Source organism: Babylonia areolata, chromosome 14 (genome assembly GCF_041734735.1).
Source record: "Babylonia areolata isolate BAREFJ2019XMU chromosome 14, ASM4173473v1, whole genome shotgun sequence".
Lineage (NCBI taxonomy): Eukaryota > Metazoa > Mollusca > Gastropoda > Neogastropoda > Buccinidae > Babylonia > Babylonia areolata.
This window is the reverse complement of record NC_134889.1, coordinates 20,524,302-20,549,510: the sequence shown is the minus strand read 5'-3', so window position 1 is coordinate 20,549,510 and position 25,209 is coordinate 20,524,302. Positions and strand designations below refer to the sequence as shown.

At 41.6% G+C, this 25,209-nt stretch overlaps 1 protein-coding gene across 6 annotated transcripts in view; it reads left to right on the top strand.

Annotated features, from left to right (window-relative positions):
- The window catches only part of LOC143289901 (E3 ubiquitin-protein ligase UBR4-like), a 154,119-nt gene that overhangs the window by 90,550 nt on the left and 38,360 nt on the right, over positions 1–25,209 (top strand). For 5 of the 6 annotated variants that reach the window (XM_076599140.1, XM_076599138.1, XM_076599135.1 and 2 more), the window contains exons 77-94: positions 976–1,041; positions 6,706–6,883; positions 7,521–7,668; positions 8,567–8,652; positions 9,225–9,312; positions 10,259–10,387; positions 11,466–11,530; positions 12,506–12,566; positions 13,060–13,238; positions 13,904–14,042; positions 14,844–14,981; positions 16,331–16,456; positions 17,469–17,641; positions 18,485–18,593; positions 20,365–20,547; positions 21,643–21,727; positions 22,502–22,632; positions 23,301–23,418. In XM_076599140.1, coding sequence (XP_076455255.1) covers positions 976–1,041; positions 6,706–6,883; positions 7,521–7,668; positions 8,567–8,652; positions 9,225–9,312; positions 10,259–10,387; positions 11,466–11,530; positions 12,506–12,566; positions 13,060–13,238; positions 13,904–14,042; positions 14,844–14,981; positions 16,331–16,456; positions 17,469–17,641; positions 18,485–18,593; positions 20,365–20,547; positions 21,643–21,727; positions 22,502–22,632; positions 23,301–23,418 — 2,202 coding nt within the window. The remainder of the gene's footprint in view (positions 1–975; positions 1,042–6,705; positions 6,884–7,520; positions 7,669–8,566; positions 8,653–9,224; positions 9,313–10,258; positions 10,388–11,465; positions 11,531–12,505; positions 12,567–13,059; positions 13,239–13,903; positions 14,043–14,843; positions 14,982–16,330; positions 16,457–17,468; positions 17,642–18,484; positions 18,594–20,364; positions 20,548–21,642; positions 21,728–22,501; positions 22,633–23,300; positions 23,419–25,209) is intronic. The other variant, XM_076599139.1, reaches the window with a different exon arrangement.

Sequence of the window (25,209 nt, the reverse complement as noted above, 5' to 3'; positions counted from 1 at the left end):
TGAATTTATGTGTGTGTGTGTGTATGTGTGGAAGCCTGCTCTCACACTCACATGTTTAGATTTGTCAGTGAGTGTTGCATGTGTCTGTTCCTGTCAAAAGGATAATGTCTTTCTGAAGAAAATGTTTATCAGCAAAACTGTCCTTAACTGTTAGAATTTTTTTCAGACATTTGTCCTCCTCTCTCTCTCTCTTTTCTATCTTTTTTTTCATTTTGAAATCCTTCTGAAAAGATATCAGTATGTGTTATATTCTGTGAATCAAACAAATCATGTACAGTTACACCTTTTTGAAAATATATAAATTATTACTTTTTTGTTATTTAAGTCCATTTCTTGTAGGTGTATGTCTGGTAGTGTGTGTGTGTGTGTGTGTGTGTGTGCTCACATGTGCACATTTTGAGCATATATTTGTTGACATTTACAGGTCAGTTTACTGATTCTTGCTGTTTTAAAGAAAACAGTAGCCACTAAAGAGAGACCCTAGATGTAAAAACTTGCTTCACAAATAGTAAAATAAACTTTACAGTCATGATCTTGAACACTATGAGAAGCTTAGCATTCAGTTCAGTGTGAATTGATGGTAAACGAAAGGTTTAAACATTTCTGACTTACCTGCTCAAGGCACAGTGTACGGTGTTGATTTTATTTAAAACTGGTCATGGTTTGAAAGGAAAATGTAGGCAAATATTGAAAAGCAAGTTATGAACATGAAGTTGAAATATTAGAGGGTTGTAATATATATCTTTTGAGGTGGGTGGGTGCGTGGGCAGGTTGGTTTGCTCTTGGTCACTCTCTGTCTCATCCATTTCCTTCTGTCACATCCTTCACATCATTTTGTTTAGTTTTTTTTGTGTGTGTGGCTGTTTTTCCTTCTTTGGTCTCCCTTTTCACGTGCTCCATCATCCCACTAAACTGACATACCGACGTCGCCTCACTTGGTGGACGGTGTGCTGAATTTTGGGTGTTTCCTCTCAGTGCTTGCAGACGCTAAAAAAAGCAAATCTAAGGCAAAGAAGAAAAAGAAGAAAGAAGACAAGAAAGGTACTGTTCCACAACTTTCTTTCTTTCCATCAGTATTCCTTTTGTGTAGTTCTTGTTTCGTTTCGTCTGTCTGTCTTCCATGCTACGTTTTATGTCGTTGTTGTTGTTGTTGTTTTTTCTTTTGTGCAGTATTTTATTGTTGAACTTTTATTATATTTAGATTTTTTTTTTCTTTTCTGAGTTTTGTTGTGATGAAGGCCAGAAGGATATTGTCTTGAAGACACCATGTTTGTATCATGTGTTTGGCTTTGGTTGTTGTTTGCTTGATTTATGTTTCTGCACGGTTTGTTGCATGAAGTTTTTGTAGGTTTTTGTTGTTGTTTTGGTTTTTTAACCTTGGGTTCAGTAGCAGCGAGCAGACTCAGAAAGGGGGAGCATAAGGAAATGATAGGGTAATGTTCAGGGGAGTGAGTTGGATGCAAGTTCAGAGCCGGAGGGAATGAAAGGAAACTCTTTTTCATTACATTTTTTTTTTAAGGAACTTTGTGCAGCTTAGTGAAAATATGACAGTGAAGTGCTTGTTTAAATGCCCTTCCTTTTATGTGGTAAGAATGCGTAACTGTTTCATGTTCCTCTTAGAGAGTGTCCCATTGGATCTTGATAGTAGTTCTTTGATGATGAACTTCCATTTGCAGTTTCTTCCAGGCATTCTTCTTTACTGTGACAGTTTGAAAATCCTAACATATTGTCCGCAGTAGAAAGGGAAAATAGAAGTAGATGTCTTTTTCCCATGTTTTTTTTTTTTCAAGTCATACACAGACATAAGCCATGGAAGTGAAATAACTTATTAGATAAAATTTAGTCATACATATTTTACCATGATTTTTTTTTTTCCTCTGTCCTCTCATGCTGGCAGCCTGTCCTCACATTTCCAGCTTTGGACAGGTCTTCCAACAGGCCACTTTATGTGGGTGATTTGTCAGGATTTCAGACTTCTTTTTTGGTACACAACCAAAGTCTGCCTTGCTCTCCCCCCTCCTTTTGTCCTCCACCCAGAGACCAAGCAGTCCGGGATGACCTGGACAAGGAAATGACCTCATCTGTGTCCAGGGAGGCAGTGGAGGGAGTGTGGACTTTCACAATGTTTTTAAGGGAGGCTGGTTGTTGTGCCAGACACAACAGAAGTTATAGGCTGCTCCTGGATATTTCCCCTCTCTGACTGGAGCCTTTCATTTCAGAGGCAGCATTCTCCCTTAGAGATACCATCTGACCAGGAGACCCCGATTTCCAATTTCTGATCCACCCATGGCTTCAGAGATAGCTGTATTTCAGGTATAAGGGTAAAGCCTTCTAGTTCAAAATTCTCTTGATGAGTCTGCTCTCTGCTCCCAGGATATTCATTTAGATCATGAGGTAGCTACTGTGCAGAGTTATGGCATTAAAGCAAACTGTAATGAGATTGCAAAAAGAGTAAAGCCTGTTGTAAGTTTGCCATCAGTGAATTTCATTTGGGATTTCTTTCAAGGGAATTCAAAATGACCATGAATTATATAAAGTTCTGCAGGGGTATAGTTATGAATCAGAAACAGTTGGTGATTGAGTCACCGTCTGTGTGCGCATGTGACAGAGACAGGAAGAGAGTGTGTGCCTGCTAGCAGGTTGTTTGGTGGGTGTGCAGTGCATGCATATTTTTGCAAAGCCAAAATGTTGAGTACGATAAGTGTCAAGAGATTAATTCTTGTTTTGATATTCTCCACAGAATGTATCATTATATATTCTTTCTGTACTCAGAGCAGTGATATCTTTCAGTACTTTGACTTGAGCAGTGATAATGTATTGGGCCTGTTATGTTTGATTTTTATCCTGTAGCAGTCATGAGTTGAAATGATAACACTGTGTGGGTAATTCTGTGGTCAACTAACAATCTGTTGACAGTGTTTGATGTACTCAGCACAAGCACTCAGAAGCAAGCAAACAATACTAACTCTCTGGATTCTGAAGGGACACTAATCGGTTTATTTCTGTCATTGTGTGTGTGTGTGTGTGTACAGGGTAGAGAGAGCTGGTAAATCAAATTACATAACTATTATAAGAATTGTTTGGATCATTAAAAAAAAATCAACAAACAAACAAACAAACAAAATAAAACCAACCACCAAACAAACAACAACAGCAACAACAAAACCACACCCAAAGTGTAGTTTCAGTTCTGAGAGTGACTGAAGGATTTCCTTTTGGCCCATATCCTCTCCTCTCCTTTCACATCACTCCTGTCAGTCCTCCTCCTCCCCCTCTCCTCCAACCTCTGTTTTACCTTTCCTCACATGACATAAGCTTCATCTTCCTCCAGCCTCAGCCCCCCACAGAAACAATCCATTTTTCCAAACACAAGCACCCTATATCACAAGGCTGTACCATTTTTGCACAGCACCGTTCATCTTTGCATGAAGTATAAGCTGTGTACTCTGATCCCTTCTGAATCCTGTGATCTTTCCATATATATATATATATTGGTGATATATATATATAGTGAATTTGCAATATTGTAATTTCTTGCTCTCTCCATGTGCCTGTCATATATTGATGATAATGTTTTTCCACTTTCTGTTTTTGACATTGGCTTCTGAATTTGTGACCCTCTCTCTGAAAAATATTTTCGTAATGATAAAATTGATAATGTGTTAATAATTGTTTCTCTCTTACTCTTAGACTCCACAAGGGGACTTTCCCCACACATGCCTTTTCATAATATCTCACATTCTCATGCAAGCCACCCTTGAGAGATGCAGACACCTGCAGTGTTGGTTGAGCAATCTGGGCACATATCAGTGTGAAATGACTGGATTGTGCTGGTTCCTTTGTTTCTGTTTGCATCTTCTGTACCACATTCAGTGTCGGGTTAAAGGTAATTGGAGGGGTCAGGGGTGGTGGTGGTGGGGGGGGGGGGGTATACAATGTTTTCAGACCTACAACACATGATTCTAACCACTGTGACATGCTGAGTAGTGTGCCTGTCACTGCTTTGTTCGTCTTGGCTGTTTGTGGGAGGGGGAGGGGGGATGGGTGGGGTGGGGGTGGGGGGGTTCTTCCGAAGTTTGAGTTTTATATTGCAGATTGTCTACCAGAATAAATGCCAAGGGCAAGTTCTCTCCCTCTTTCTTACTCTTTCTTCTACACCCCTCCTCACTCCTCCGGTTTTTACTCTGTCTCTTCTCTCCCCTTCCTTTCTCTCTCTCTCTCTCTCTCTCATCTGTGCTGTTGGTGACTGTCCATGTATTATCTGTTTTTCCCCTCACCACGTTTTTTCCATACTAATAAGCCTACCTATGGTTTTAGCTTTTTCGTAATAACTCATCGTTCATTTCGCTGTGTTTGTGTGTCAAAACACTTGAAAATGGTCTGGTCTTGGTTACCCTGTGTGGAAATATCCCTTTAGGAAATTCTGAAAACCACGCAGCTATGTCCATTTTGATACTAAACAGTACACTGTAAGAAAAAAAAGGATAAAATTAAAAAAAAGATTTTTATTTTATTTTGTTAATCTATTTTGTTCATCTATTTATTTTTCTTAGGAGAAGCTAGACATAGAGGATGCATGACTAGAAGTTAGAAATTGTATTCTTATTCTTATATCGTACAATTGATTATTTCTTGAACTATTTGAAGATTATAAATCTTTTCATATATGCATGCTTTGTAAAGTTTGTTCTTTCTTTTTTCTTTTTTTTTTATATTGCCAGTAAATGTATTTTGTGGTTTATGCTAGTGGATTGGTGAATGATGGCAGCAATCTCTATATATGACAGTGTCCAGTTGATGGTAGTATGTGCTTTTATAATGATGTAACATGAAAGGTTGGTATGATTTTAGGAGGAAAAAAATCTTGTCATTTATGGGTTGTTTTTTTTTTATATATATATATTCTAAATTTGTGCAACAAGAGTCCAGGCAACTGGTTATGAACTAGGAAAGGCAATTCATTGTGAATGTGACACATAGTTGGTATCATGATGAAATGGGGAGGCATGAAAATATATTCTTAGCTCCTCTTTTGTTTTGTTATTCATTTATTTATTCATTTACTCTGTTGTTTTTGTCAGTATTTGTGTATTTTCACTTTCCAATCATTGCTTTATTATGCCTTGAATCACTGTGACATATGAAAACAAAAAACAAAAAAAAAAACATAAAGCAACAGAAAAATTCACAAAATGATCAGTTGGAAGTTTGATTGGCAAAATATCTACATTGTTACTTTTGTCAAATTGTTTTTGTCCTTAGGGAACCAGACTTGCACTGAATAAGGGAACTCAGTGAGTTCCTGGGGTGATAGTAGGCATTTATTCATCCATCCTTAGAATCGGGTCTGAACCACAATTTCACACCCACTGTCACCAGTCATTGACATGTACAAATCTTATAGTCTACTGTGTTGACTAAACACCTTAGTGTTGGGCTGTCTAAATGACATCATTTGATTTGATCTGATTAACCCTTTGAGCCCTGACCACCGCTTTACCGGTGGTGGGGAGGGGTAGCATAATGCCTGGCCACCGGTTGAGTGGTGCGTAAACACTTGTGTCATGTTTTGCTATTGGTTGACTCATATTGAAGAGCCAGTCAGAAAAACCATAATATTCTGACGTCAGCGAACGTAGTACCAACATTGCGCGCCTTTTCACTGTGTTTTGTGCATGTGCTTTGGATAAAAAAGATCGATTTCTACCATGAAGCGTGCCGAGTCTCAACCTGACACGCCTCCTTTGATCAACTCATTCTGCATGCTCAGATTCATTTTCAACATCACTGTCTGTAGCAAAATCATCTGATTCGAATTCCACCTCACTATCAGAGTAATCATTGTCATGCTCTACTTCCAATAAATTATCAAGCATATCAGTTACTTGCTGCGTTGTGTACAGTTGTTTTCTCGCACGTTTTGTCCCTGATTTCTGCCCTGACGGGCCAGATTGAGACTCTGCACGCTTCAAGTGTTTACGCACCACTCAGCCGGTGGCTGGGCATTGTGTCATTTTTCTCTGCCACCGGTAAAGCGGTGGTCAGGGCTCAAAGGGTTAAATTTTGAGCACACTGAACGCTTTTGCTTGTGGTCGTGGTGTGGATAAATGTACTCGCACATATCACTATGAATAAAATATATTTATGAAATGGAATACCTTTGTTATTAAAAAAAAAAAGAAAAAGAAAAAAAAAGTGGGGGGGAAACCTACAATCCCGCTTCTCTATATCACTGAAGATGTGCCTTTTCTCTGTGTGTGTCACTTCTGCTGTGTCATTTCTCTCTGTGTCCCTGCAGATTTCTCTCTCTCTCTCTCTCTCTCTCTCTCTCTCTCTCTCTCTCACAGCAGATGTGTTTTGTATGTCACTGCGTATGTGTCTTTTCTCTCTGTGTCTCCACATTTGTCCTTTATCTCTGTCACTGCAGATATGTCTTTTCTCTGAGAATGTGTCTCTGTGACCAGATGTGTTTTCCGTGTGTGTCACTGCAGATGTCTTTTCTCTCTGTGTGTCACTGCAGATGTGTCTTTTCTCTCTGTGTGTCATTGCAGATGTGTCTTTTCTCTTTGTGTGTCACTGCAGATGTGTCTTTTCTCTTTGTGTGTCACTGCAGATGTGTCTTTTCTCTCTGTGTGTCAGTGCATATGTGTCTTCTCTCACTGTGTGTCACTGTAGATGTGTCTTTTTCCCTCTGTGTCATTGCAGACTCTGCGGAGGGCGAGCCTCAGAAGTTTGACGAGGGGCTGAGCAAGGAGCTCGTGGAGCTTTTGATTGGTCGCCTGGACAACTCCACCCTGGTCAAGTTCGTCCGCACCTTCCTCCTCGAGTCCAACGCCTCTGGGAACCGCTGGTTGGCCCACTCCCTGGTGCTCCGGATCTACCAGTGAGTAGGGGTGGGGAGGGTGGGGGGCATGGAGGGGGAGTGAAGGGGTGTGTGGAGATGTGGGATGGGGAGAGGGAAGTGGAAGGGAGGAGGGTGATGGCAACCATGAGGAGGAGTTACTTGCCATGTTGGTATATTGTCGGTGTTGAATGGTTTTCCTCAGAAAAGATTGTCACAGTATGTGTTTTGAGTTCTTGCTGCGCTGGAAGTTGTGTGTAGAGCATGATGAATGAAAATGGACAGTGACAGTGGATATAAAATTTTTAAAAATGCTTTGGTTTCCCGTGGTATTGAAACTTGCAGGGTATGTCAGAATGCTTTCAGGTTTCCTGCTGTTGTTAAGTTTGGGTATGGATTATGGAATGAAAATGAATTGTAATGGTAGAGTTTGAAATGCATTCTTTCCAGTTGTGGTTGTTGTGCACTTGGGAATATCATTGCACACACTTTAACATGCACACACGTGTGTACATGCAAACACACACACACACACACACACAAACCCAAAAAACCCAAACAAACAAAAAAAACAACAACCCCAAAACCAGAACATACAATGCAATGCAACACAACACAACACAACAGCACACACAGCATGAAGATGCATTTTGATTGGCTTATTGCTGTGTGACCCCAGGAACTCAACAGCGGGTGAACAGGAAGCGTTGTTGGACCTGCTGTGGGGATTGTGGGAAGAGCTGCCAGTGTTTGGTCGCAAAGCAGCACAATTTGTAGACCTCCTCGGCTACTTTGTCCTCAAAACACCCAGTCTGTCAGAACAAAAGGTAGGTTGTTTCTGTTCTGTTCTGTGTGTGTGTGTCTGTGTGTTTCTGTGTGTTTATTTAGATTTGTATGCTAAATTTGTGTTATTCTGTCACATTGAGCATCAGGAGCTTATAGGAGATCAGAAAAAGGATTTGATGTTTGTTTGACTGATGTGTGTAAACTGCTACATTAGTTTTTGATCTCTTATAGTTTGTGAGTTAAGTTTTAATCATTATAGTCACATTTTTTGCATCCTTGAAAGTTTTCTTTGTAAGCAAGATTCACCTGAGCTGGGAAAATAAAGAGAACCATCTGCAATCTTAAAAGTGGATACCACTGGGATCATTTGTACCCCACTCAGTATGTATATATGTGTGTTTATTTTCAGCATAGGCGTGGTATTGCTCTTCCAGATTTTGCCACACACTTTGTCTCTATTGTAATGCATTAGTCAGATTGTTTCCAAAAGATAAATTCAATCCAGTCCCATGTATCTTACCTGCTGTATATAATCTGTTGGTTTTTTTTTTTTTTTTTTTTTTTTTTTTTTTTTGCTTAATCACGTGGTGTTGGACTTGTGATCCAGTGTTTACCATTGATTATGGTTTGACGCCTTGTTTTACCATGGTGTTGTGTCCTTGGAAAAAGGCGCTTTACTCTGATTTTCCTCAATCAACCCTTGCTGTGATTTGGTACCTGACTTTGGAGGAGGTTAAAATGGCAGGAGTAGAGGATAGGGCCTGACTTTCCTGTCCCAGAGACAGTGGACACGAAGTCACTGCCCCACTGGCCGTTAAAGGGCATGAGACCTTTAAACTCCATTCTTAACATGGCGCGATTGACAAGTAGTAAAGAGTGGTTGCTCTCTCCATTCACATGGCATGGTTCTGATTTGTTGCTCTGTCACTGTGTGGTCAGGTTCAGAGCTACCTGGAGAAGGCAGTGTCCTTGCTGAGGGGAGAAAACAATGTGCTGGCTCACCACCCCAATGCCTCCATTTACAAGTCGGTATATTTCTGTCTGTCTGTCTGTTTGCCTCGCTTCTCTCTGTCACCCACATCCTCACCCCCACCTGTGTTCCACACCCTTCCCACCCACCCCCCTCATCCCACTCCCATCCATCCCCGCTTTCAGTTGTGTGTGGGTTGGTGGCCTGACAGTTAACTTGTGTCAGTGTCAGTGTGTCTCTCTCTTTGTCTGTCTCTCTCAGTTCGTCTGACTGTCTATGTCTCCCTCTGTCTGTCTGTCTGTCTGTCTGTCTTTGGGGTGCCTGTGTCTGTCTTTCTTGGGTTGCCTGGCTGTTGTTTTTTTGGTGGTGTCAGTTCAGTGATAGGTTGTTTTGTTGTACTTCTTTTGCAAATTTGCTTGAATTATGTGGTTTCAATAACATTTACTTGCTTTTGCAGGTTTTTATTTGTTTTGTTTTGTTTTAGATCACAAAATGGGTTTGGTCTGTAATTTATATTGTGTATGAAAGTGTAGCGCTGGCAAGGTGGACAGTCTCAAACCTGTCTTTTGCGAAACATATTTTTTTCATGTGAGAAAATAAAGAATGGTGTTGTGATTGCGTGGACAGCATGCTGCAAGGGCTGGTGGACTTTGATGGCTACTACCTGGAGAGTGACCCCTGTCTGGTGTGCAACAACCCGGAGGTCCCCTACACGGTCAGTACGCCTCGGTGGTGATCAAGACAGAGACTTGTTGACAGGTTTCATGAAGCTTTTGATAGGTGGCTGTGCTGTGAAGACACTGTGGACCTACTGTGGATGGGTTTTGATGACGGATGTGTTGGGCACAAAGATCGATTACCACTACACTTGCCAGAATTTTTACCCCCCTTGCGCTAGACTTTGAGTTGTGGTCTGGATGGCCATTTATTTGGATGAGAGGATAACCTGAGGTCCTGTATGCAGCATACACTTTGTGCATGTTAAGCCACGGCAACAAGAGAGTTGTCCCAGGAAAAAAGTAGTGTAGTAAAATCTACTCTGATACATATATGTTTGTGTGTGTGTGTGTGTGTGTGTGTGTGAGAGAGAGAGAGAGAGAGAGAGAGAGACTGAAGCCTGACTGAACAACACAGGAACTGAGTGATGAGGGCCTAAAGGCAGCTCTCATTTGGCTCTACCCAGTTAGGCAGCCTGTATTGCAAATGTTTGTTAAGCACTTAGAGCTTGGTCTCTGACCAAGGATAGGTGCTGTATAAGAATCAGTGATAATGATAATGATAAGAAGTAGTAGTTCAGTTACTCAAGGAGGCGTCACTGGTTCGGACAAATCCATATACGTTAGATCTTTTTTTTTTTTTTCAGTTTTGATTACACATATATATTTAACATAAGTACTTAAATACATAAATCAAATACATAAATAGGATAATAGGATAAGAAAGAGTACATGATAAATGAAACATAAGGTGCAGAAAGGCATGACGACATACATAATAGTGAAAATGAGTATATAGATCATTTGAATATATCCTCAAAAAAAAAAAAAAAAAAAGGACGCATCACTGGTTCGGACAAATCCATATACGCTAGATAATATTAATAATATTGATACCCTGTGACTGTGTGATGAAGATGGGTGTGTTGGTGTTGGTGTGTTCAGAACCTGAAGCTGTCGGCAGTGAAGGTGGATTCCAAGTTCACCACCACCACGCAGATCGTCAAGCTGGTCGGCAGTCACACCATCTCCAAGATCTCCCTGCGCATCTCTGACCTCAAGCGAACCAAAATGGTCAGCCACCCACCCCCCTCTTCCTCTGTCTCCGTTTGTCTCTGTCTCTTTCACTCTGTGTGTAAATTTTCGTCTTCACCCCCATCCCCCACTACTGTATGTCCTTGATTTGAACTGACAAAAAAAACAACAAACAAACAAAAAACAACAAAAGTTCAAGAAGAAATTGATGGTGGATGAGACTTAATGCAACAGATTATGTAGGAGAGGATTTTCTTTCTCTTATTTGGGTGAGTTGGAAAGCATTTTCCTTTTTTTTTTTTTTTTTTTTTTTTTTCTCTTCATTCAGAGGATAATTTGAGACAAATGTGAGGCAAGAAGTTGGGGGGGAGAATGAAAATGCAGCCGATGGATTGGAGTATGAGCTTTCAGAAATGACACATTGTACATTTAGCTGATGATATTTGGAAGGTTTCATTCCTGTTTACATACCTTCTTCTTCTGCGTTCACTCGTATGCACACGAGTGGGCTTTTACGTGTATGACCGTTTTTACCCCACCATGTAGGCTGCCATACTCTGTTTTCGGGTGTGTGCATGCTGGGTATGTTCTTGTTTCCATAACCCATCGAACGCTGACATGGATTACAGTATCTTTAACGTGCGTATTTGATCTTCTGCTTGCATATACACGCGAAGGGGGTTCAGGCACTAGCAGGTCAGCACATATGTTGACCTGGGAGATCGTAAAAATCTCCACCCTTTACCCACCAGGCGCCGTCACTGTGATTCGAACCCGGGACCCTCAGATTGACAGTCCAACGCTTTAACCACTTGGCTATTGCGCCCGTCATTTACATACCAATTTATGACATGCTAACATTTGGCATGTAAACTCTCAGTGTGTGCTCTGATTCTGATAAGTGACATGCTAACATTTGGCCTGTAAACTGTAAGTTTTGATTACAGTCTGTGACACGTTAACATTGGACATGTAAACTGTGTGTGTGCTTTGATTCCAATCTGTGACATGTTAACTTTAGACATGTAAATTCTTAGTGTGTGTTCAGACCTCAATTTTTTCACAAAAGAGTCGTCACCATGAACCTTATAAAGACATCTGATTTCCTTCAACACAGGTGAGGACGCTGAACATCTACTACAACAACCGCTCTGTGCAGGCTGTGGTGGAGCTGAAGAACAGGTGAGTGTGCGCGTGGGCATTGTTTCCTGCATAAGCGCGTTGGGTTACGCTGCTGGTCGGGCATCTGCTTGGCAGATGTGGTGTAGCGTATATGGATTTATCCGAACGCAGTGACGCCTCCTTGAGCTACTGAAACTGAAACTCCTGCAGATTTTTTTAATTTAATTTAATTTTATTTATTTTTTTATTTTTTTAGTTGAAAGACAGTTGAGCATGGTGAATCTTAACGTGAAAAGAATGCTTGCATTTTTAAAATTTGAAATACAGTTGGGTGCAGGGAATTTTTTGTGAAGTTATGTGGGCATGGAAATTGTTTTCTGAGCATTTGCAGCTGAAATATGCTTGGGCACCGGGAATCTTTTGGTTAAATAACGTGGGCATGGCATTTCCTTCTTGGACAGCTTTTGCAGATGAAAAGGTATTGGAATCTCCATCTGAAAAGTTGTTTGGGCGTCAGAATTTTTCATTTAAAAGTGTGCACACAAGTCCACATGTGAGCGTGTGTTTGCCTCTGTGTGTGTGTGTGTGTGTGTGTGTGTGCGTGTGTGTGCATGTTTGTGTATGGGCACATGCATATGTTTGTATGTACATATTTACGATGTAGTATTTGCTTGTCTACAGACCAGGCCTGTGGCACAAAGCCAAGAAAGTGACTGTGTGTGTGTGCTTGTTTGTGTATGGGCACATGCATATGTTTGTATGTACATATTTACGATGTAATATTTGCTTGTCTACAGACCAGGCCTGTGGCACAAAGCCAAGAAAGTGACTGTGTGTGTGTGTGTGTGCTTTTTTGTGTATGGGCACATGCATATGTTTGTATGTACATATTTACGATGTAGTATTTGCTTGTCTACAGACCAGGCCTGTGGCACAAAGCCAAGAAAGTGACTGTGTGTGTGTGCTTGTTTGTGTATGGGCACATGCATATGTTTGTATGTACATATTTACGATGTAGTATTTGCTTGTCTACAGACCAGGCCTGTGGCACAAAGCCAAGAAAGTGACTCTGACAACAGGACAGACTGATATCAAGGTGAGTTGACTGTACAGCAAATGTACACCACACACATGCTGTGAAATGTGTGCAGGATTATACAAAATACACACATGCACTCACATTCATGCACACACATACACACTCGATGTCACGCATAGTAATGATAATGATGATGATATAGTGATAATAATATGTGTAATAGTACTCATATGGTGCAAACTCAAGTGCCTCACATGAAATAATATTATTACAATAGTGGATAGTAACATACCACTTCACATGAAAAAAAATCCATGTGTATATCAATGCACATATACGCACGCATGCACGCACATGCACACACGCGCGTGCACACACACACACACACACACACACATACACACAAAGGAATCAGACACCATGCTGGAGTCTGCACGAACGGGTAACGGTAAGTGTATTATGTTAAACTTAATCTTTGGTTGGGGGAGTGGAGGGGATTCAGAAAAAAAAAAAAAAAATGTTTTAATCATTCTCCCCTTGGTGCCACCAGGTGGAGTTCCCCATCCCCATCGTGGCCTGCAACCTGATGCTGGAGTACGCAGACTTCTACGACAACCTTCAGGCCACCACGGAGACGCTGCAGTGCCCACGCTGTTCGGCCTCCGTCCCTGCCACGCCTGGCGTCTGTGGCAACTGTGGGGAGAACGTCTACCAGTGCCACAAGTGCAGGTATTGGGTGGCGGGGCGCGGTGGGCTGGTGTGGATGGGGGGGAAAGGATTTGGTGAGAGTATTTGGGTGTTATGAGTGGTGTATTTTCCAGTCTCATGGGTGTGCACTTTCATTGGAGCCTCAGTTCCTTTTGTGTGTGTTCACCGCACGTGCAGATCAAATGGCCGTTAAAGGGATTTCTGTGTTGGCGGGTATGGTACAGGGGTTGTCATCTTACTGACCAGTATGCTTTCTGTGGGGGCTTCTGCTGGTTGTGTGTGTGTAGGGGGGTGGGGGTCCAAGTGTGTGTGTGTGTGTGTGTGTGCACTCACTTGTTCATGTATGATGTACTTACTTGATGAATGTACGTATATGTTATGTGTAGCTTTTCGTTGTAAACTTCTATGAGCTGCCTGCCAGGGAGATTTGAGTCTCAGTCTACATTATTATTATTATTAAAGGGAAAAGAACAGGTGGGACTATTTCTATATTGTTCAGAATTCCATAGTAACATTTTATTTGTTTTTATTTATTGATGTATTTATTTTTTTTCTTTGTTAATTTGTTCAGACATGCCCTTTGGTTAAGGATTTGGTTTGGATTGTGGCTCATGACTGACATTCAGAATATTACAGCAATATCAGTTTCAGCATCTGTGTGTGTGTGTGTGTGTGTGTGTGTTCAGAGCCATCAACTATGACGAGAAGGACCCGTTCCTGTGCAATGCCTGTGGGTTCTGCAAGTATGCCAAGTTTGACCTGACCCTGCTGGGCAAGCCCTGCTGTGCTGTCGACCCCATCGAGAACGAGGAGGACAGGAAGAAGGTGAGGGCATTCTGGGATACTTCAAGGGCCTTTGAAAGATAGAGAATCCCCCCCCCCCCTCTTTCCCCCCTGACCTCTCCCCATCTCAGCCTGCCTCAGTTATGCTTCATATGTGACTGGCTGGAGTCGGAGTTTGAGTTAATGACCAGGGGCATTGGTGGAAAGTGTACGTGTGTGTGTGTCTGTGTGTGTGTTGAACAGTGTCTTCCAGAATGATTTATTGGTTTACAATGGAAAATACTTTGTTTTGAGAATCCATCATTCAAGTAGGTGTGCCAATATACATTTGGACAGTTTTTGCCTGTCATATTGAAATATGATACTAAACTCGAGTAGAATATTTTTTGCCATCTAGATTTTCTTTCATTCTTTTGCAGGAAAATTAGAGATAGGTTTTGTTTGTTTGGGTGTTTCTTTCGTGTTTAAGTACCATATTGTGTAAGATATTTGTGGTTGGTGTAGATTTTCTTTCATCCTTTCACAGCAGAAGAAATAAAACAGATCTGTTTTTGTTTCTGTGGATTTGTTACAGCAGAAAAATACAAAACGATAACATTTCTGGCTTGCTTTATCTTTGAATTTCATGAGAACAGACTTCAAAGAACAGGAAAAAATTTTTTTTTTTAAACATATCTGGCTTGCTTCCTCTTTGAATTTCGTGGGAACAAACTTGAAAAAAAAAAAAAAAAATCTGATTTGCTCCATCCTTAATTTTCGTGGCAACAAAGTTCAACGAGTTAAATTGTTTTGAGGTTTGTTTTTTTTATTTTTTTTTTTAAACAATTAATTATTTATTTCCAGGCCATCTCGACGATCAACTTGTTGCTGGAGAAGGCAGACCGCACGTACAAACAGCTGCAAACTCATCGCCCCATCCTGGAGTCACTGCTCATCCAGGTCACTGAGCACAGCGCTGATCGCCTGACTGTCTCACAGCGGGTAGGCGCCCTTTGTATTGTACTGTGTTGTATTGTAATGTATTGTACTGCATTGTATTGTAATGCTTTGTTTTGATTTGTATCACTTTTTTTTGTCACTGAGCACAGCGCTGATCACCAGTCTCACAGCAGTTAGGTTCCATTTATATTGTATTGTTTTGTTTCGTTTTTGGTTTATTCTACTTTGTGTCACCAAACTCGGCGCCAGTTGCCTGACTGTCTCACAGCAGGTAGGTGCTGTTTGTATTGTATTGTATTGCCTTCTGTTGTGTCGCATCGTGCCATGATGTGTTGTGTTGTGTTGTATGTATTGTTTGATGTTACTCAGCACGGTGCTGATCGCCTGTCTCACAACATGAAGGTGCTGTTTGTATTGTATAGTATTATATCGTATTACTTTCTGTCACCAAGCACAGTGCTGATTGCCTGTCTCACAGTGGGTTGGTGCTGTTTGTATTGTATTAATTGTATTGTGTTGTAATTACTTTTCGTCACAGAGCACTGTGCCATCTGCCTGTCTCACAGCGGATAGAGATGCTGGTGTTGTTTTTTTTTTGTATTGTATTGTATTATATTACTTTTTGTCACAACAGATTTCTCAGTGTGAGGCTGCTATTTCTGGGTAGACACATTGCCACAGTGCAGTGTTAACCCCCCCCCCCCCCCCCCACCCCCCTTTTTTTCTGTAAGAAAGCATATTTGTTGTACTATCAGCTTTGGTTGTCATGTTCGTGATTTTTCTGTGATTTTGTTTTTCTGTATTGTATGTAGAGGTGTCAGCCCAGCCTAGGACAGACACATGCAGTAGTGGTCAGGACATTGACACAGCATTTTTGAGAGGCATTGCAGGGAAGCTGGAGGGAGAGAGGGGTGTGGGGTGTGTGGGAAAGAGACTTTTGTAAGCACTAACATTTCAGTAGAATGATCATGGGTTGATTTTGGGATGTGTGTGTCTGTTAGATGCAGTGAAGATGGAAAGGGTGTGAGCTTTTTTGGAGCCTGATAGGATTGGTTACTGTAGTCACCTGTGTGCTTTTGGGAAAATGATGATATTGCTTTAATGATGAATGTGCTAGGAATTCAAAAGAAATATAAAGAAAGAATCATTGTGCTGAACTGAAGATGTGTATACGTATATATCTATATAAATGTAGATGTGTGTGTGCGTGTGTGCGCACATAGCCCGTGTGTATGCATGGGTTTTATAGTGTGAGCACTATTAAAGCCAGATACGGTTGGTTTCCTAAACGTGCTTGTGAGAAAAGAATGATACCACCATAGATGAATACCCTTCGACTTCAGAAGACATGACAGAATACTTAGCCCCCCTCATTGTAATTGTGCCCCCAGGACGAAGCCAACAACCAGAGCAGTGCAGTGCCGGCCAGCAACGTGAACAAGGCCATCCAGCTTCTGGCACAGAAGTACTGTGGGGAGTGCAAGTCGGCCTTTGACGAGCTCAGCAACATCATCCAGGTGTGTTGAAAAACGATAATTATGATAATCATCTTCATGATCACCATCATCACTAACTGTTGTGCAGAAACAAATAAGAGCTCTTTCACATCCAACTCTCAAAGGCTTGCATAATTCTGAAACAAAAGGATAAAAAAAACAAAAAAAAACAAGTGATATTCATTTGTTGACAGAAAGTTAGAGAAAGTATGGACTGAAAATTGGAAGGTATGGGAGGAGCTGTTTTGGGTAGATGGGATAGGTTTAAAGGTCAGACTTGAAAGAGCTGAATGCAGGGATTTGATGAAGTGAAAGAGGGAGATTCCTCCTGGTGCCATGTCTTCAGGTAGAGGAAACAAAAGAAGTAAGAAGCACCAGAAAGGAAGGAGGAATGGACGAATGCAAGAGAGGGAAGAAAAAAAAGAAACATGCTTCTGTTGTTGTTGTTGAACATGGTCACAGTCATTCAAGCTTTTGTGTTTGCTTGCACGCACACAATGTACTGATGTAGGCGCACACATGCTTACACACACACACACACACACACATACACAGCAGTGCTTTAGTGACAGATACCTAGCTACTCATCCAGGTGTGTATGTGAAATTTTGCGCAAGACAGGAATCAAGACACCTATCAGTGTCTGCACTTGTTAATCACAGCAATGAATGTTATGGAAAACATATTTTTTGGACACTGAAAAGAACCCATGAAACAACAAAAGTGTTGTTCTCTTCCAAAATTCTTTTAGAGAAATCCTCATCTGATAGGTACACAAACTATTTACACATGCTTTCAAGGCCTAACTTGTGTGTTGGGTTATGCTGCTGGTTAGGCATCTGCTTAAAAGATGTTGTGTAATATATATGGGTTTGTCACGAATACAATGATGCCTCTTTGAGACACTGAAGGTGAGACCTTTGGAAAAACATTTCCATACAGTTGATTGAAAAAAAAAAGAAGAAAAGAAAGTTGAACTCAAATGTTGTGTGCTCTTTATAGTGTTCTAATCTATGAACTTGCCGGCTAACAGAAAGTGATGGCGTGCCGACGAGAGCTGGTGGAGTACGACCAGCAGCAGAGAGAGGCTGTGGCCTCCAAGGTTCAAGGCAACATGCCGGGGGCCATGGCGAGGCCAAAGGTCAAGGAGGTGCCAGGATGTAAAGCGTCCATCAGCGCCGCCGCCAGCAAGAAGGACAAGGAGGGGTGAGTGGGGGTGTGGGGGGGGGTTGTATATGTGTATTGGGGAAACTGGGGCATCATGCTGGGAAGAGAGAGAAAGGAGATGTGGTAACTGGGCCTTATTGAATTGTCCTGAGATTTCTTAAAAGACACCTAGTAGGAGTAGTGTTTTAAGATCAGAAGGCATAACATGTTAATAGAATGGTATAGAATGTGTGTGTGTGTGGGGAGGGTTGTGTCTGTAATTTTTTTTTTTAGTAATTATAATTATTATATTTATATAGCGCTGAATCTTGTGCAGAGACAAATCAAAGCACTTTCGCACCAGTCATTCACACACATGCGTAACTCTAAAACTGGAAAATTTGAAGACAAGGAAGAGGCAGGGAAGGAAGGCTATTCTGGGAAGTTTGGGAGGGGGGCTGGGGGCAGTGGATATTCTTAAGACATGAAACATGAACAGCAGACAGTACCCATATGATACATGATATCGGAAGAACAACAAACTGCAGAGCCGTACATTTGATTACCAAGGCAGAAAAGATCCTTAGAATATATGATTTTAAAAGCACACAGTACGTTGACTGCAGGGGGATATACACACATGTTGTGAAGGACTTTTAGAGGATTGGGAAACAGTATTAATCCCTTGATTGCAGTGTTGGTGTAGAGCGCACATTATATAACACACAGGTTCCAGAGCTGAGATAATGTGCATTGTATATCCAGATACTACTGATTTGTTGTATGTGTTTGTGTATAAGTGGAAAGAGTATTAATACATTTTGGAGAACAGAACAACCATGTGTGGTGCATTTGACCCTAATTTGCTTGTGGAACTAACATCCGTTACTGTTGATGTTCCAGGAAAGCCAACACCTGTTTCGGATGTGCCAGTGCGGCAGTGGAGCATTGCATCACTTTGTTGCGAGCCCTGGTCACCAATCCTAACATGAGGCAGATTCTCTGCAGCCAGGTATGTATCTCACTGTCTTCCGCTCCATCTCCCTACATCAACAGTTCCTTGGAGTAGTGTTTTAACAAGGCCATTGGATCTTGTTATTTGGCTGTATCAATGTAGTTTCCTTTTATCAACTGATGTCAGCAGATCTCCAGATGGTCCAGTGTGCTGCTTGATGGGGTTGGCTTACTTCTTCATTGACGATGTGATCATTGTTTCTTATGTTTAGTACATTATGATAACACCTCATTTCCATGGTATGTATTCTCTCTAAATCGGCCTTGGTAGTGCATGTCCTCACACGGTATGAACCCTGAATCTCAGTGTTGCACACAGCCTGTCATGTCCTCACACGGTATGAACCCTGAATCTCAGTGTTGCACACAGCCTGTCATGTCCTCACACGGTATGAACCCTGAATCTCAGTGTTGCACACAGCCTGTCATGTCCTCACACGCTATGAACCCTGAATCTCAGTGTTGCACACAGCCTGTCATGTCCTCAAACGCTATGAACCCTGAATCTCAGTGTTGCACACAGCCTGTCATGTCCTCACACGGTATGAACCCTGAATCTCAGTGTTGCACACAGCCTGTCATGTCCTCACACGGTATGAACCCTGAATCTCAGTGTTGCACACAGCCTGTCATGTCCTCACACGCTATGAACCCTGAATCTCAGTGTTGCACACAGCCTGTCATGTCCTCAAACGCTATGAACCCTGAATCTCAGTGTTGCACACAGCCTGTCATGTCCTCACACGGTATGAACCCTGAATCTCAGTGTTGCACACAGCCTGTCATGTCCTCACACGCTGTGAACCCTGAATCTCAGTGTTGCACACAGCCTGTCATGTCCTCACATGCTGTGAACCCTGAATCTCCGTGTTGCACACAGTCTGTCATGTCCTCACACGGTATGAACCCTGAATCTCAGTGTTGCAGACAGCCTGTCATGTCCTCACACGGTATGAACCCTGAATCTCAGTGTTGCACACAGTCTGTCATGTCCTCACACGGTATGAACCCTGAATCTCAGTGTTGCACACAGCCTGTCATGTCCTCACACGCTATGAACCCTGAATCTCAGTGTTGCACACAGCCTGTCATGTCCTCACACGGTATGAACCCTGAATCTCAGTGTTGCATAAGTCTGTCATGTCCTCACACGGTATGAACCCTGAATCTCAGTGTTGCATAAGTCTGTCATGTCCTCACACGGTATGAACCCTGAATCTCAGTGTTGCACACAGCCTGTCATGTCCTCACACGGTATGAACCCTGAATCTCAGTGTTGCACAGTCTGTCATGTCCTCGCACGGTATGAACCCTGAATCTCCGTGAATCTCCGTGTTGCACACAGTCTGTCATGTCCTCACACGGTATGAACCCTGAATCTCAGTGTTGCAGACAGCCTGTCATGTCCTCACACGGTATGAACCCTGAATCTCAGTGTTGCACACAGCCTGTCATGTCCTCACACGGTATGAACCCTGAATCTCAGTGTTGCAGACAGCCTGTCATGTCCTCACACGGTATGAACCCTGAATCTCAGTGTTGCATAAGTCTGTCATGTCCTCACACGGTATGAACCCTGAATCTCAGTGTTGCATAAGTCTGTCATGTCCTCACACGGTATGAACCCTGAATCTCAGTGTTGCACACAGCCTGTCATGTCCTCACACGGTATGAACCCTGAATCTCAGTGTTGCACACAGTCTGTCATGTCCTCACACGGTATGAACCCTGAATCTCAGTGTTGCACACAGTTTGTCATGTCCTCCCAGGGGATGATCCAGCAGCTCATTGACTACAACCTGCGACATGGGGCCCTGTCCGTGCGCCTGGAGGTTCGATCCCTGCTGTGTCTGCTGACCCGCGACAACCGCCGGGCCACGGAGGAGATGAACAACCTCATCATGACTCGCATCACCGCTGCTGTGAAGGGACACCAGTCCAACCCCGATATGGTATGTGTGTGTGAGAAAGGCTTTGGGAGCAGGGGGAATGATCAGGTGCAGAGGTAGAGGGGGTCTTTACAAGTTTGGGGGAAGTCTGTGCATGTGTATAGTGCTGTTTGTGTGTGAAGCTGTGTGCATGCAGTGAAAGAGTATGAAAGGGAGGTGTGGGTGTTTGTGACATGTGACACTGCATGCGTACATGTGAAAGAGAATAAAGGTGTCGAGTTTATCTTTATGCATGTGCTTGATACTTTCTGGTACTGATGTTTCGTCTGTGTCCTCCAGTTTCTTGAGCCTTTGTACTATTTTTTTTTTGCTGCAGTTTGAGCTTTTGGGCAGGCAGTAGCAGTTTTGAGTCAAACTTGATCATATAATGTGGGATAATGATTTTGGTTTGATTAGACAGAGTAGAAGAATATGATACAGTACAGTAGAAAGAGGGATTAAATATGCTGATCTTATTACACAGATATGGTAGGATATGATATAGTATCATAAAAAGAAGGGTGAAATATGCAGATATTAGTGCATTTATATAGTTGAATATGGTGCAGTTTTATAGAGAGTAGGGTGAAATATGCAGATATTAGTGCATTTATATGGTTGAATATGAAGCAGTATTGTAGAGAGTAGGTGAAATATGCAGATATTGGTGCACTTGTATGGCAGGATATGATATAGTATTGTAGACAGTAGGGTGAAATATTCAGATATTGGTGCCCTTGTATGGCAGGATATAAAATAGTATTGTAGAGATTAGGGTGAAATATGCAGATATTAGTGCACTTGTATGGCAGGATATAATATAGTAGAGAGTAGGGTGAAATATTCAGATATTGGTGTACTTGTATGGCAGGATATAATATAGTAGAGAGTAGGGTGAAATATTCAGATATTGGTGTACTTGTATGGCAGGATATAATATAGTATTGTAGACAGTAGGGTGAAATATGCAGTAATTGGTGCACTTATATGGCAGGATATAATACAGTATTATAGAGAGTAGGGTGGACCATGCAGATGTTGTTACACTGATACTGTAGTCAATAATACAGTACATTACTAAATGGGATGGAATCTGCAGAAGTTCTGTTGTGTGTGCAGGCGTCGTCTGTGCGTCATGAAATCATGTTGCTGTCCAGTTCTCTGCAACAGGAAGACACCTGCTGGGAACAACGTGTCCGATGTGGTAAGAGCTGACTCTGACTGTGTGTGTTCAAGGGACTTTGGAGGGGAGTGTGGGCATCAGATCCTGATTCATCAAACTTTGTTTGGCCTTTCCTCTATGAAGTGTATACAGTTTGATAAGGGACGAACTTGAGAGCACTTCTGAGCATATTCCTTTTTTTGTGCAAGTTTTGTTTATGACTATGGCAAGAAAGTCATGATTCTCTACTTGTATAGTGTTATACTGTTCCAAGATGGATACAAGGCTTTTTAATTATGACAGAGACATATAAAATGATTGTTGTAAACATTGACAGGTGAGGCAGTATGTGAGTGACTTACACGATCACTCATTGTAAAGTTTTTATCCCATTCATCCCAAAGGAATTCACAGCCTCGGCAGGTTCCTCTGCTATACTGGTACAGAAAAATGAAGAAAATATATTTAACATATTGACCAGTTTTTCCTCCAAATCAAAACCTGGGAGCACAGCCAGAAATACTGTAGAAGTTTGCTTGCTGTTTATGCGTATGTAGCAACTGTACACCTTTCATTAAAATAAAATTTTGACGCCATAGCCGTGCTCAGGCTCAGGTCTGAATGAGTTAAGAAATCTTTAAAAAAATAATTAAAAAAAAAAAATCCTGTTAACATGTGAAGAAGAAGATTCCTGTTTTAAAAAGACCCAGGTAGGGAAAGATGCACAGGCATTATCCTCATGGTGATGGAAGGGTTAGGATAACATGACAACTTTCTTTCTTGTCATACAGTATGTGTGTGCGCGTGTGTGCCCAGTGATGCGTCTGTTCCTGATGGGGATGCACATGCGGAGCCCCATCATCATGGAGAGCATCACTCTGCCCTGTCTGCGCATCCTGCAGGGACTCATCAAGCAGGACCTTGTCACCTTCCTCGGCAAGAAAAGGGTCAGTGGATACAGAGTATGTGTATGTGTGTGTGTGTGTGTGGGGGGGTGCTTCTTTGGCCCCTGGGTTTAACTCGTTCACCTCGTACCATGATTCATTCTTCTGTGGACCTGGTACAAGTATTCTTGTTCTGATACACATTTCTGATTTCGTTTGTTCTTGCTTGGTACAGTTTGCGTTCTAAACTGAGCCATTTACAGATTCTGGAAGAATGAAAATGAAGCTTTGTTTGACCAATTAAATCAACAATTCTCCATTTATTTTTGCTGTTTTAGTGAACAGCCCTACTTTTTACTGAAGTTGTCTCATGTAGTATAGTAAAGTAAAGTATCCATCTGACTGCCATGTTGGTAGAATTCACAGTCATAGTGATGTCACTGATGACATTATCAAAAGAAGGGAAATAACTCTGGAAGGCTGAAAAAAATTCACACATTTGATCGAGAGTGGGTACATCTCCAGACCATTTCCTCAGTTTTACACTGATTTGTCTGGATATTATGACTTGAAACACAACTTTCTACTGGGTTGGGTTTTTTTTTTTTTGCCCCAGCAGTCTAGGGGATAATGAACTCAGTTTTATCAGGAAATCAGTGGTCATGACAAAACATTTATTAGTTATTTTTAATTTCACTTTTTTTTCTTTTTTTTTCTTTTTATTGGCACAGGAGGAGCTTGACCCAGCGGAGGGACAACTGGCCCGATTCCACATGGACGTTCGTCGCTGGCTGGAAGGGGACCCGGACTACTCCTTCACCAACTGGAAGAAACGGCTACCCACCAGAGGTTGGTCACAGGAAGGGGGTGCATGGTGTGAAGGAAGTCCTCGATGTTATACCACTTGTGAATATTTTCAAATTGTTGTGCTTGAATTTGTAGATGTTTACACAAACGTTTTCTTTTATGTGACGAGTTTTTGATTGATTTGATGATCTATTTATCTGTTGTTTGCTGACCTACAATTGACATTATGTTTATCGTGTAGATTGATATTCTACAGAAAAGTTTTAAGTGGATGGTGAATATTTGAGTTTAAGATGTTCAAAATGTTTGCCAGTACTTTAGTAATTATAAGGCAGGGATTCCAGACTTTACGGTTTTCTTATAAATATGTGTATGGAGGAGGGCTTTCAGACCATTTTAATTCATAATACCTTGCACTTACACGTCACAAAGAGATCACCACAGAGGAGAAGCAGTCAAAAGAGAAGAAAAAAGTAGGCCTTTCTATTCATGTAAATAATGAAGGAATACTTCATACCACTCTGTACCAATATGTTCCAAGTGAGCATGGCAGAGAAGTCAACAATAGACTACCGTAAAGTTTGGTCTATTGAGCGCACTGGTATAGAAGCCGCACCCACTAAATTTTGGAAAAAATTGAACTTTATACATACATAAGCCGCACCAGTTTATAAGCCACACTTATTTCAGGTACCGGAACACATACTGATACTACGGAAAAGCTGTCGACACTGTAGGTTATGAAATAAACACACGCGGGAACAACACAAAGAAAAGCAAGCGAAAATACTGCTAGTGCCACAAAAAAATAATAAATAAACACAACGAAAATAAAATCCATAAATTAGGGATAGTCACATTTATTCAACATCATTCTGGTCACTGAATCCACTAAAATCTTCGTCTTTAGTGTCCGAGTTGAAGAGAACCAGCACAGCTTCCTCCACCATCTTGTCACTGACTTCAGCCTCGCTTTCACTTCATGAACATGAAGGTGGAGGTTGCTGCTGGTTCGTCGCTTGCACTGTCGTCTGCTAGGTCGATCGCCTTCAATTTGAAGGCTGCATCATAGGCATAATGTCGTGTTTTCAGCATGATGAGGGTGTACACTTGAGCAGAGTAGATCTGATTGCTGATCTGAAGGCTTTAATGTGTGCGGATTTGATTTATAAAAAGTGAACAGTTAGCACACTATCCTGAAGCTCATCCAAAAATTCATGGACAGAAATCATAATTTGGTGAGTTGAAGGGCAGGTAAGAATAGACGAGAACGTGACACTCCCGGAATCGTTAAAATCTGCAAATAAGCCGCATCATTGTATAAGCCGCAGAGGTTGAAGCTGGGGTAAAAAGTCGCGGCTTATAGACCGAACTTTACAGTACACTACACTACACTACAATACAATACAATGCAGCACAATGTAATGCAATGCAATGCAATACAGAACAATACAATACAGTAATCCAGTGCAGAACAGTACAATACAATACAATACAACACATTACCCCATACTGATGTGTCCCAAATGACCACAGCAGAGGATGAGAAGAAAGAGAAGAAAAAAGGTAACAGGCCTTTATATTCATGTGATTAATGTAGGAGTATTTTCATAGATAATAAAATATACAATACAACATAACAGAACACAGCACAATACATTTCTTTCCATACGGATGTGTCTCAAAAGAGCACAGCAGAGGAGAAGTCAAAAATACAGTTCAGTACAATACAAAATACAATGCAACACAACACAATAAGTACCGCACAATGCAGCACAATGCAATGCAATACAGTACAAACATTCAATTCAATACAACACAACACAATACAGT